At 33.6% G+C, this 13411-nt stretch overlaps 1 protein-coding gene across 1 annotated transcript in view; it reads right to left on the reverse strand.

Annotated features, from left to right (window-relative positions):
- LOC132667245 (protein eyes shut homolog) overlaps window positions 1–13411 on the reverse strand; it is a 363790-nt gene that overhangs the window by 162812 nt on the left and 187567 nt on the right. The window contains exons 2-3 of the mRNA XM_060615853.3: window positions 4829–5770; window positions 220–333 (exon numbers count right to left, since the gene is read on the reverse strand). Coding sequence (XP_060471836.3) covers window positions 220–333; window positions 4829–5618 — 904 coding nt within the window. The 5' untranslated portion in view covers window positions 5619–5770. The remainder of the gene's footprint in view (window positions 1–219; window positions 334–4828; window positions 5771–13411) is intronic.

A 13411-nucleotide genomic window follows, 5' to 3' on the forward strand; every position in this document is an offset into this window, starting at 1 on the left:
CGAACAAATATTACCATTCTCTGTAATTTGGAAGACGTGCATTTTTTGTTGCACTCCCACAAAAGGAGTCTTTAGGTGTCTAATTGTGGCTGGAGACACCATTGCTTAAAGACATTTTTCAGTAATAAATGAAACATTTCAAGTTTAATTTGAAATAAATAAAACAATTAAAATGATTTGTATGCATGTGTATATACATATTATATGCACATTTTTTACCTGAAAATGGTTCATCACATTCACAGATGAAACTACTTGCAGTAATATTGCCACAATTCCCATGGAAACAGATACGTGGTCGACATTGGCCAATAATTTCTGAACAATGTATGCCTATATAAATGAAAATAAATTAATTTTGCAACTAGATTAAAAATATTTACATTGTATATAGTTAACTATGGTCATCAACTTTCCCAAATTCTTTAATCATGAGCAGAAATTGGGCATTTAAGAGGACATCTTTTGGGATGAGCACTGGGTGTTGTATGGAAACCAATCTGACAATAAATTTCATATATTAAAAAAAAAATCATGATCAAAATTTTGACAAAATGTAATTCTAATTAATAAATAATACTCCATGATGATGTATATATATATACACACATATATGCATATATATACATATATGCATATATACACATATATGCACATATATACACACATATGCACACATATACACATATATACACACATATGCATATATATACACATATATACACACAAATATATACATATATACACACAAATATATACATATATACACACATATATACATATATACACACATATATACATATATACACACATATATACATATATACACACACACATACATATATACACACACACACATATATATATATATATATATATTTTTTTTTTTTTTTTTTTTAAGTAGGCTCCAAGCCCATGTGGAACCCAACATGGGGCTTGACTCAAGACCCTGACGTCAACACCTGAGGTGAGATCAAAGAGTCATATGCTCAACAGACTGAGCTAATAGGGGCCCTGCCATAGTGATGTATTTAAATTGAAACAAAAGTTGCTCAGTTGATTAAGTGTCTGACTCCTGATGTTGGCTCAGGTCTTGATCTCAGAGTCTTGACTTTGCGTTGGTAGGTTAGGGCCCTCAGTGGGCTCTGCACTGGGCATCATATCTACTTAAAAAAATTGCAACAAAAAATAATTTCAATAAATTTGACATAAGGTTTTCCATCTTCTGACCCCCACTATATATTCAAATATTTTTCTGATTCTTGATATTTGAGATTTAGTTATTTTCATGATAATTTGAATTTGTTAATGTTTCGACAGTATATATTAATAATATATGTTCTTCAACATACAGTGGTAGCACTGCAGTGGTAATTTACAAAGTGATACATTCAAAAGTATACTGTCTTAGCCCTATAACTTAGCCAAGGTGATAATTCCAAAGAGGAAAATGTAAAAGATTGACACTATCTGAAGAGGAACCAAGGCATAAACTTTCAGTCAAGCACGTTGAATAAGCTCTAGAGATCTGCTGTACAACATTGTACCTACTGTCAACATTAATATATCATACACTTAAAAATTTGTTAAGGGGGTAGATGTCATATTAAGTGTTCTTTTCATAATAAAATAAAAAATAAAATAAAATAAAATGAAATAAAATAAAATAAAATCTAAAATTATGGGGAAATAAAGAAAAGGCTGTTGGATTCTTAGAAGTTAGGCACGAACTTCTAAACTCTACATTTTCCTGCCCTTGCTGGTCTGTCAAGTTTCTAAATCTCACTTATACCCACTTTTGTGATCCTACAATATTGTATACCATAACCTTGTTTACAATACTTTTCCATGCAGTTAATTGGCTCATAATATCCTTTGTAGAAGAATATGCCCAGGACATTCAATGGCAAATGGACACATGTTACTATAACTGTTGTACATAATTTTCAATAGATTAGTCACCCCTCCATTCTAAGTGAATTTTTAATTTAATTTGTAAGCAGTTTTTGGCATTATCATTGATTCCTTTCAAATTCTTTATAGACTGACAGCTCTGACTCACTAATACAGAACTCTTCTTCCTTCATTTACCTCCAAACAACCCCCAACACAATGAAAATTTAAGTAAATATAATTATGTGCCAAATATTTCCATGTACAAAAACTAAATTAACAATAGAATGTTCAGTAGGTCATAATCTATTTCAATCAGTGTAAGGGGCCAAATAGTGAGCCATCAAAATTCATATGTTGATATCCTGACCTCCAGGACCTCATAGTGTGACTGTATTTGGAGACAAGATCTTTAGAAAGGTAATAAAACATTAAATGAGGTCATTAAGGTGGGTCCTAATCAAATGTGGCTCATGTCCTTATAAGAAGAAAAATTTCGGATCATACAGACAGATACAGAGGAAAGACACAGGGAGAACATGGCTGTCTACAAACCAATCAGAGAGGCCTCAGAAGAAACCAATCTTGCTGACATGATCTCTAACATTTAGCCTCTAGAATGGAAGAAAGTAAATTTCTGTTGTTGAAGCCACTCAAACTATGGTACTTTATTATGGCATCACTAGCAAATTAATACAGTTAATATTCTCAACTTATTTGGTAATTCTACATATTTCTATAACATCTGAGATTTAAAATTGAAGCAATTATAATTAAAGTGTCATTATGGTATATACTCAATATTATGGTGTTTAACATTTAATGGCTTAAATTATCTATGGCTGTGTTTCTATTAAACAAACAAACATTGGGTAGAAACAAACCACTCTATGCAACTAAGATAAAACCACTGAAATAGAATTCCATGGTATATGATTAAACATGTGCCAATTAATATTCTGATAGATGGTAGAAATTTTCTGGCCAAATATACTTTAAAATTCTTTGGACAAACTAAAATGGATGCTTTAGGAGCTCTCAAATTGCTTTTTCATTCACCTCAAATCAGCAACTTGGGTGCTTTCTCTTTTTTGCTGACCTTTCTTAATTTTAATTACCTGATAAACTCTGGAGAGAGTCAAAGTTACTTACATCTTTGTTCACCGAAGCCAATAAGAGTCAAATGGGAATTTGATCCCAGTTATAGAGAGAGGATGTTCAGTGGATATTGCTGGGATTTACTTTTAAAATGGTCTTGGTACTTCCCTACTATAGAGTTTAAAATTACTCTGAAAGATTGGCTTAGGTGAACTTTAGAGCCTACAAAGATTTATTGAGATATTCCATTACATTTTATTATACAGCCTTCTCAAACTTGGCTCCAATGGAGTCTTGACAGCAACATGCAAGAAAAACCTTGTTGAAGCCCCCTAAACCCTGTCCCCCCAAATTACAGTTATATCCTTGAGCCTCATCTGATCTAGTCAATATCTATCCAGCCCTCTTTCCTTTCTCTTGAACAAAATATACTACCAACATGTTATTTGTTTTCCCATATTATCATTGGGAAACTATATCAAGCAATTCCCTTTGTTAGATCATCCTCATCTTACCCACTAACCTTGTAACTCTCTATGCCAGGTCTCGGAAACTCCCACTAAAACAAATTCATTAATCCCTGTAGTTTAAAATTCCCCTACATTTCTCAGTATTTCTTTTTATTTTCCTCTGATGACCCAGATTCCCTAGTAAACTTTCAAGTGGTGACAGTGATTTTCCCTTTAATCCTAACTTCAGTCTCAGGTAGTATAATTTACATTTTTTTTAGATTGCCCTTCTGGTTTTATCTATTCACCAAACGCCTTCTTTTTTTATAACCTTTCCTCACCATTGCCTCTCATTTACCTTACTGTAACCAATTTTATTAATTATATCAATTTCTTTCCTTCCTTTCCAATATTATCTACCAATCACTTTATAAGAGCCATATCGGGGCGCCTGGGTGGCTCAGTCGGTTAAGCGTCCGACTTCAGCTCAGGTCATGATCTCGCGGTCTGTGAGTTAGAGCCCCGCGTCGGGCTCTGGGCTGATGGCTCAGAGCCTGGAGCCTGCTTCCGATTCTGTGTCTCCCTCTCTCTCTACCCCTCCCCCGTTCATGCTCTGTCTCTCTCTGACTCAAAAATAAATAAACGTTAAAAAAAAATTTGTAAGTGCCATATCAACATCCATTAAACACATTGCTCTGGGCTTACAATTATCTTTTCTTTTTCAGTTCTGCCAAGCTACTTCATGCCTTCTACCCAAGCACATACCTCCTTACCTCTTTCCACTCAGATCCACACTTAATTACTACATTATTACCTAGAACTGTTTAACTTAAATACCATAAACTTGGGAATTTCATTCTACAGCTAATATTATTCCAATGTTTTGTTTTTCTTTTTTTAATTACATGAGACATTAAGAGGGAATTTGGGGAAAGATGTGAAAGTAGGTATTTCAGGATAAAAGATAGGTGCTTTTAAAAAAAATCTTAGGGGCACCTGGGTGCCTCAGTCGGTTAAACATCTGACTCTTGATTTTGGCTCAGGTCATGATTGCAGGGTCATGGGATTGAGCCCCACCTTGGGCTATGGGCTGAGCATGGAGCCTGCTTGGGATTCTCTCTTTCCCCCTGCTCCTCTCCCCTGCTTGCATGCTCTCTCTCTAAAATAAAATTTAAAAAAACAAAACAAACAAAAACCTCTTATTTAAATAAGAAAAAAAAAATTACAGAATGCCTAATGGGAATTGTGTCCAGAATCCAAATTTAGCCCATTCTAAAAAATCTACAAAATTTTTAGAAGTGTAGTTTGTTTTTTGGAAAGTAGCAATATATGAATTCAGTTTATTTTCCTTTTTTAACAGAATTATGTTACTGAAAAAAAAATCTTACCTGTAAATGGTGGGTAACAGGTACATTCATATCCTTGCTTATTCAATTTTCCTCTTTTATTAATGCAACTGCCATTATTTTCACATGGTTTATAAGAACATGGATCAAGTTCTTGGCAATATTTTCCAGAAAATGGAGGCTGACAATGGCAGCTGTATGTCTTGCTCCAAACCTCAGTAAGACATTTGCCATGCCCAGAACAAAATTCTGAACTCAGAGATTCCTGGCAAAACTGTTCTTTCACTGTCACATTTAGCCGTAGCCCCAGGTGACAAAACGATGGACCACTTGCTGTTACTGTGATAAAATAATGTGTTCCAGCACTCAGCCACTGAGAATTAACAGTGTGCATTCCTTTTAGTTTGCAACCAAAAAGTAACTGATCTTCAGTTGTGGTGTTTTGCAGACAGTCAATGAATGATGCTTCAGAAACATTCATCAAATTTATTTCTGGAGATTCAAGAGATGGTTCAGAAGAAATTATAAGGATGTCTCCCAATTGAATTTGCAAAGGGCAAATCTGGGGAACAACTTGATTGCCTGAAGTGTTCATTTTAGTATTTACATCCCCAAACCAGCAATCTCCATAGAAGTCCATGCAGATGTTTTCTGTTAGTGTCCAATTCACCATATATGATAATGGTTGTGTATGCCATTCTTCCACAAATTGCCATTTACATGTTTTTCCATTTATAAATGTGCTATGAAGAACCACCAGGCTCAGAAGCATAATTGATTTGTTAATCATTTTGGGAAATTGTATTTTACAGTCTCTCATGAAAAGTGTCATAAAGAATTGCTGCAAAATGGGCTTTTAGTGTTGCTGAAAATTTGCAAGCAGAGATTTTGTTCAAGGATTCCCAGGAACTGGCTTTTTTTCTATTCCCAAATGCAAGTGGATTCTGATCAAGAAACAGTAGAGTTCAACTGATTTAAATATCCCTTTAAACATAAAAACATACATTGTTAGTGAAGTTACTTAATTATATAGACAATTCTAAGCTGGTTCCTGCAAAGACTATGCTGCCACCACCTATGCACCTTCTTTGTGAAACAAGGCCAGAAAAAATGTGGTGAAAATATACTGCACCTGATCCTGTCCTATAGAATTACCTGCTTCTGAAAAGTTTTGTATTGTTATATAATTATACCAGCAATTTACTGCAATCTTTTGTATGCTCTTTTCACCAAGCTTCAACAAAACTAAAATACAACAATAAGCAAGTTCCTTTATAGATGGTTTTAATTTTCTTCAGATATAAGTATTGCTCTCGGATTAGGTTTAGAAAATGCTTTAAAAAACACCATCCATAAAGCAAGAAAAAATGATTTAAATATAATGTTCATATAGTATTTTCATATAAATATAAGCCATAATGCACAAACCATGATCTTCTAATCCAGGAGGTGAGAACTCCCAGATATACAAGAGATTCTAGAAAATTCCATCATGTAAATAAATAAACTCAGAATGACACTTCACCCAACTTCTGCAGAATTCTGGGAATATAGTAGGCCAAGAGGGAAAAGGAAGTATAAAATGGAATAATAAAAGGATGGTAAGTACAGGTATTATGTAATGACTTCTCTTTCATCACTCACCACTGGTATGAAAGGGAGACCATGGGATTAACCCTGTGGGTAAGGCATCATTACTCCCAGAGGCAAAAAAAAAAAAAAAAAATATTGCCACCACCCACAAAACAAAAAAATAGCAATCTTTGAGATTTAATATATTGACCCAATTAAAAAAATAGTAACTACAACTCATTGAGGGTTTTCTTTGTGTAAATCACTCTAGTATTTAATTAATTAAAAAAAACTGTAAAGATCACAACAAAAGTTAAATTCTGAAAAGGTGTAATGGAAAAACATGCTCTTTTGATGTCAGTGATGTTATTTTTCCAGTCTACATTTTAAGGCCACATGGGTTTTAATTCCTTTCACTCTTATATAGACAAGAATGTATTAAATATATTCATTTAATGAAATTAACATAGTTGTATTAAATTAACATAGTAGTACTGAAGATTGAGTTAGATTATATAAGAATTTACAAGCCATTCAAAATCCCGTCATGTTTTACTATATCTTGACTGTCAGTTTGTTGTTAAATGACTTATGCCATTATGTGACACAATTAATTTGTTAATTCATATCAAATATTTATATTAAGTCCAATTTCTTAATGGCCATTCTAGATCATATAGAAATTAAATTTGAGTTGTAAATTTCCTCTTTGAAAATTCAATTGTATTATAAATCTATAAAATATAAATTCATAAGTAATATATTACCATAAAATATGCATATGGAAAATGTAAAATTGTAACTTTCCTGGAATTAAAAGTTATGTATGATCATGTTCATTTCAAATGTTAGTCATAACTTCTGAATATAAATTAGTAATCTTGCTAAGATTTAAAGACTACTTTGAACAAATAGATATGATCCGAATCTACATGCAAGGCAATATGCTAGGTACTGGGAATTCTTCAGTGACCAAGTGAAATGAACTATCAATGTAAAAAACTGAGAACTTAATAAAGGAAACAGAATTATTGGGCAATCATGATCAATTATGAAACAAATAGTCTAGAGCATTATGAGAATATGTAGTAGGGATATTAATAGGACACAAGAATAAGCTTGAACAATAAAATGGAATCATCTGGGGAAACTGTCAAGGGATGAGTATCCTTGGAAAAAATCTCTCTCTAAAGATTTGAGAAGAGTGTGACATTGGATACTTCTGAATAGGAGAAGTTGAACTTCTAAAGTGTAGAGAAAAAATAAATCATGATAAAATATTAGCCCCTGATTTAGAGAGAGATTACATCAAGATGGGGCATGCATCCTCAGTAAAAGGCTCAAATTTTATCTGAGGGTAATGGAGAGCCTCTTGAAGATTTTATGTGGGAGATTAATAAGAGGAAACTTTATTTTAATGATGTCAGGGTGAGGAATGGCTTGGTGGACACAATTGGGAGAGTTAAGACATTTGTGGAGGGGTCAGCAGCACTAATCTAGTGAAATGACTATGATGGTTTGATTGATACAGAGGCAGTAGAAATATAACGACACTGGTAGAGTCTAGAAATATTTAAATGGTAGAATTATAAAATCTTGAAGGCTGTTGACCTAACTAAGGAGAAAGAATCCAGGAGGACCAGGTATAGAAACAAGATGGCAAGGTGAAGGGATATGTCACAATCACTTAAGCATATACCAAATTTGAAGTGGAGTGGAATGATTTTCTTATAAAAGTATCCAGATTTTTGGTATACACAGACAAAAGCACAAGAGAAAGCTAGGCTGATGTTCAAAATCTGATTACATTAATCATATATGTTTATATTTATATTTATATTTCAATATGTATGTGAAGTTGTTGGAATGTTGTTTTAAAATGAAAAAGACTTGATCTTGTTTAAATCATGAGAGAAGTATACAAAGGGAGATAATAAGGCCATATAGAAGAAAATATGAGGCAATAAATACAGTGCAGAGTAGAAGAAAAGGAAGAAGTTTATTATAGATTATTAAGACTGTGACTTTGGTGGCAGAAAGTTGAGGAATTTATTTTGTGGGATCTTCTATTTTCTTTATCAACTAGGAGACAATCAAGGAAATGGTGAGTTTCAAAGAAAGAGGGAAATGGACATGACCTGAAGTAAACAGGAAAATGTGAGAGAATGTTTATTAGGAAAAACACAGAAGGATCACTAGGCAACACTGAAATACTTTTGTAGCTGTTAAGTCACAAATTTATAGTAGTACACACCTGTACAGGTGCATTATTTTCCCAGTAGCATAGTCAAAAAAAGATACAATAAAAATTAAGTAGTAAATGGGTTTAAACAAACACAGTCACCAATTTATTTCCATGTTGAAATGCTAAGAAACAAATTTCATTTGCGTTGAAGCAGAATTAGGTCTATGTGACATTTTTAGACTAGCTGCAGATGTGAGCTCGCATTACTGCATGGCTAATCCTGTGCTTCTCAGAATTCTCTGGGTCCCTAATTATTGTGCATTTATATTTTGTAAGAGAAAATGACTTGATAGTTGCATTTCTGTCTCCAGAAATTTTAAATAAATAAAAATAGAAGCAAAAAAAAGAAAGAAAAATCTCTACGAGGTCAATTTGCTTCTATATACTCTAAATACAAAATGCTTTGGATTTTATTTAGGAAAGTGATTATTAATATAAATATCAAATGTGGATACGTTTGAATCAGAAGCTATAATTTGGACTCAAAAGGTAATGGTCTATGCCTTAGTTTTTCACTTATAAAGACACTGTTAAAATTCTGTCCAAAGTAGCAGGTCAAAGGACATTCTGCGCATGCACACACGCGCACGCGCACGCGCGCGCACACACACACACACACACACACACACACACACACACACACAAAATTTCATGTGTTTAAGAGTTGAAATGAGGAATCATGATCATCTCACATGACATCTTTTACATTCTTCATCCAAGAACTCTAGAAATCCAGGAATTATGATGATGCCATTCATAGCATTGCACACAATTACAACCATAATATCATTAGGCAGTGATGTTACCAGGATAATATTTCACAGGAAAAACTAGTGAGTAATTTCAAATAATGTAAGCTGTATTATTTTTATATTACCTTTGTAGTTCAGTTACTCTGAAAATAAAGCCCAACTTATATTCAATATTTAATAAAAGATAGGAAATATTTCTTCGATTCGCATTTAGAAATCATCTTAAATGACCTCCTTTAAAAAATACGGAAATAGATTCAAACAAATCCATTTTATATAAACAAAGGATAATTTGAATAAAATGTGTCTATTTCAGTGTTTGGATTATAACAGACATCCAATAAAAGATAGCCATTAAGGATTAGAAAAAATACATATAAATCATTTGGATTGTGCTCAATACATAATATCATGAACTGTGTTAGCTTTTAATGAGCTTGTAGTTGATTCCACAGAAGAGTGAGCTTTTTCATTTTTACCCCATCATGAAGTATGGCCTCCACAATAAAGTTTTTATTTTTATAAATTAATAAAAAATGTATGAGATAAAATGAACAGACCTAAAAATTCTAATGTATTGGACCCGACTTCTAGATAGCCACACAGCACATTTTGGACACCAAAGATTAGACTGAAATTGTTGAGGAGGGCAAAATATGTATTTTAGAAATGTAAATATAGGGGAGCACGCGTGGCTCAATTGCTCAAAGATCTGATTCTTGACTTTAGCTCAGGTCCTGATCTCAAGGTCTGTTAAGTTCAAACCCTGTATTGGGCTCTGCACTGACAATGCAGAGCCTGCTTGGGATTCTCTCTCCTTCTCTCTCTGTCCCTCCCCTGTTTGCACACGCTCTCTCTCTCTCTCTCTCTCTCAAAATAAATAAACTTGAAGAAACAAAAAGAAATGTCAATATAGCTATCAGCATGATGGAAGATGAAAATTCTAGCAGGGAATCCAGAAAAGGGGAAAATGGTAAATTTGAAAATTAAAACTGAGGGAGAAGCAATGGAGAAGAGATAGCCAATTTAGGAAGAAGAATATTCAGAATGAAGTTACCAACCGGACATGAGATTAAGCAAAGGGACTTAGGTGAAAAATGACAGATCCTGAAGAACAGTAATGTTCAAGGTGACCAAAAGTATTTAAGTAACTGCATTTTGTTAAGGAAAACAAAGGAGGGAAAGGATTCCAGAATTTTTGGAGTTAGTACTTCCATAAATTAGGAAGTGAGCTAACTAAATTTGATGATTACAATGCAGTTTAATTGATGTGACTCGAGATTCAAGTGAGATTGGTTTGCAGGAGTTAAGACACAGAAAAATCCGATGGAGAGAACTCCTTGGGGAAAAAAAAAAGTCTGTGAAAAAGGAGAGTGAATAAAGAAGTCAACAGAGGGGAGTTAATACCTCATCTTATTTATTTTTACTTTTTATTTATTTTTTATTTATTTTTGAAAAAGAGAGAGAGAGTACGTGAGTGGAGAAGGGGCTGGGGTTGGGGAGAGAGTGAATGACAGAGAGGATCTCAAGCAGGCTCCACACCCAGCGCAGAGCCAACATGGGGCTCAATCCTACGACCCTGGGATCACGACCTGAGCTGAAATCAAGAGGTGGTCACCCACCCGACTGAGCCATCCAGGAGCCCCTAAAAATTTATTTAAGACATCATTTCCTAAGAAAAGCTTTGTTTGACCTCAAAAACTCTATGCTGGATACTGCTCCACATGTGCCCTCACATTGTGGTATGTCTTCAAGTGCCTTTTTAACAGGAAATAGTGTCAGGACTGTATTTTCAGTTGTTTTCCTGAAAAATCACTTCTATTCTTCGTGTTTATATTATTCTAAACTAAGGAAAGTCAAGAATGGAGCAAACATCAGGAGTGTATTTGGGTCAGTGATGTTAGAAGGTTGAATTGGCCGCAAGACAGTGTTATCTCAAGGATGAGTTTAGGAATGAAGAACATCAAAGGATTAAGCTTGGGGATGGAATAAGGTCAAGACTTTTTCCCTGCTTTTTCTCATTTAGTTATAAATGTATAATTTTATGATACTATATTATCATGCTGTAATGGCCAGTAATTAAATTTAGTCTGTCATTACTTTAAAACTATTTTCCTTTTCATTCCACATGCTCAATGAATAGGCCTCAGCATTTAAAAAAAAAAAAATTTAACCTTTATTTTTTTGACACAGAGAATGAACGGGAGAGGGTCAGAAAAAGCGTCAGACACAGAATCCGAAACAGGCTCCGAGCTGTGGGCATGGAGCCCAACGTGGGGCTCGAACTCATGGACCGTGAGATCTCGACCTGAGCCGGAGTCAGACACTCAACCGACTGAGCCACCCAGGCACCCCAGGCCTCAGCATTTTTAAGTGGTTTTTATTAAAGATAACTTATGAGAAATAGAGTTTGTCTTCTGTGAATTAAAATGGTTTTCCATAAGCAACCTAGACTAAAAAATATTTTGCAATAACATCACTGTATCTGTGTGTGTCCATGTGTGTGGCCTTCAATACAACCTACGTAATTAAAACCTAATCGTATCACTATTTTTATCCCATTTGTAGACGGTTAAAACAAAATTTTAAATGACTACATCAAGGTTCATTATTTACCTCATTCAAATTCATATCTCCTACCTCTTGGTTGAGATCATATATTTTTTCCCTAGAATACTTTATAATTCAAAGCAGAAAAAATACATTTAAAGGAGTCATCTAAATTATACTTGCCATAATCTATTTAGTGTATAATATCAGGATCTAAAGTGGTAATGGGTATAGAAAAAAAAAATTAATGTGTTGAAATTCAAGTGAAGAATTAATGATGTTTGCTAACTATACAATATAAAGGAGTTATTTTAAAGACAATCATTTTAATTACGATTATACATTTTGTATTAATTTTGCTATATCTTGCAGTTAAATTTTATCAAACCTTTTATTTCATGAGATTCTTGAAAGGTATAGATAATTGTTGACACTTAAGAAAACACTCTAATGAATCAGAAGTTATTTAGTAATACTCTAAAATATTCTCAGCACATTACCATTATCTAGAAGTTGAAAATTAATGCTAAGCAGAAAATGATGATATAATGGCATCATACCTTCCCCAATGTAATCATTTGCTTTTAGGAAACAGAAATAGTTTTATAAAATCAAAATTTGGATAATTTATGCCTTATTTTAGACTTCCTCTCTCACCTTCTTTAATTCAGAATATGATTTTCTAGATTCTCAATCTCTTTTTTTTCAAATTAAGTGAAACCTTCTTTCCATTGTCTATACATTTTAGCTTCCATAAGAATTTTTTAAAGAAATTTTTTTGTTCTTGTTAAAATAGTTATCTTTTATTGAAATTTACATAACTAACATATACAAAAACCCAGAGGCTGTATGTGGCTCCATTGCCAAAAATGTTTTGAGAGCTTAAACTACTTTTCCCCTTTCAGGAACCAACCCTTGCTTTCTAAAATTATTCCTTGAAAATGTTAAATGTCATAGAAGTGGTAAGACTTTCCTATACATCTTTTAGTATCTGCTAGAGTTATAATCACCCTTTACTGAGTCTTGGATAAATGATTATTGTATCTTCTGATATCTGCTGGAGGCCCACAATCTTTGAGGATCTAAATGTCAAGTCAAGCAAGGAAATAGTGGCTATAGTGGAGATATCAATGACCTGGACAGGGCCCTTCCTTTAGTCATTTCAGATCTAGACTAACAAACGTAAAATCAAGAAAATCTTGCTTGTAATATCCCCACCTTGTATATTAAAATAAGACCTGTAAGTTATAGTTTTGAAAGACAAAGCAGAACTACAGAATTTAGGATGTTTATTCTCACACTAAGAAAAAAGTGATTCTATTTACAACATAATTTGCTTGACATAAAAATCATAGAGACAAATTCAAGATAGCTCATGGTTCTAAGTGGCTCAAAGAAATTAAAGGAAAGGTAAATTCCAATCAAGAAAGGGGAAATAAAAGGGGCGCTTGGGTGGCTCAGACGGTTAATTGTCCGACTTCAGCTCAGGTCATGATCTCACACTCG

The sequence above is a fragment of the Panthera onca genome, chromosome B2, assembly GCF_046562875.1.
Source record: "Panthera onca isolate mPanOnc1 chromosome B2, mPanOnc1 haplotype 2, whole genome shotgun sequence".
Taxonomy (NCBI): Eukaryota; Metazoa; Chordata; class Mammalia; order Carnivora; family Felidae; genus Panthera; species Panthera onca.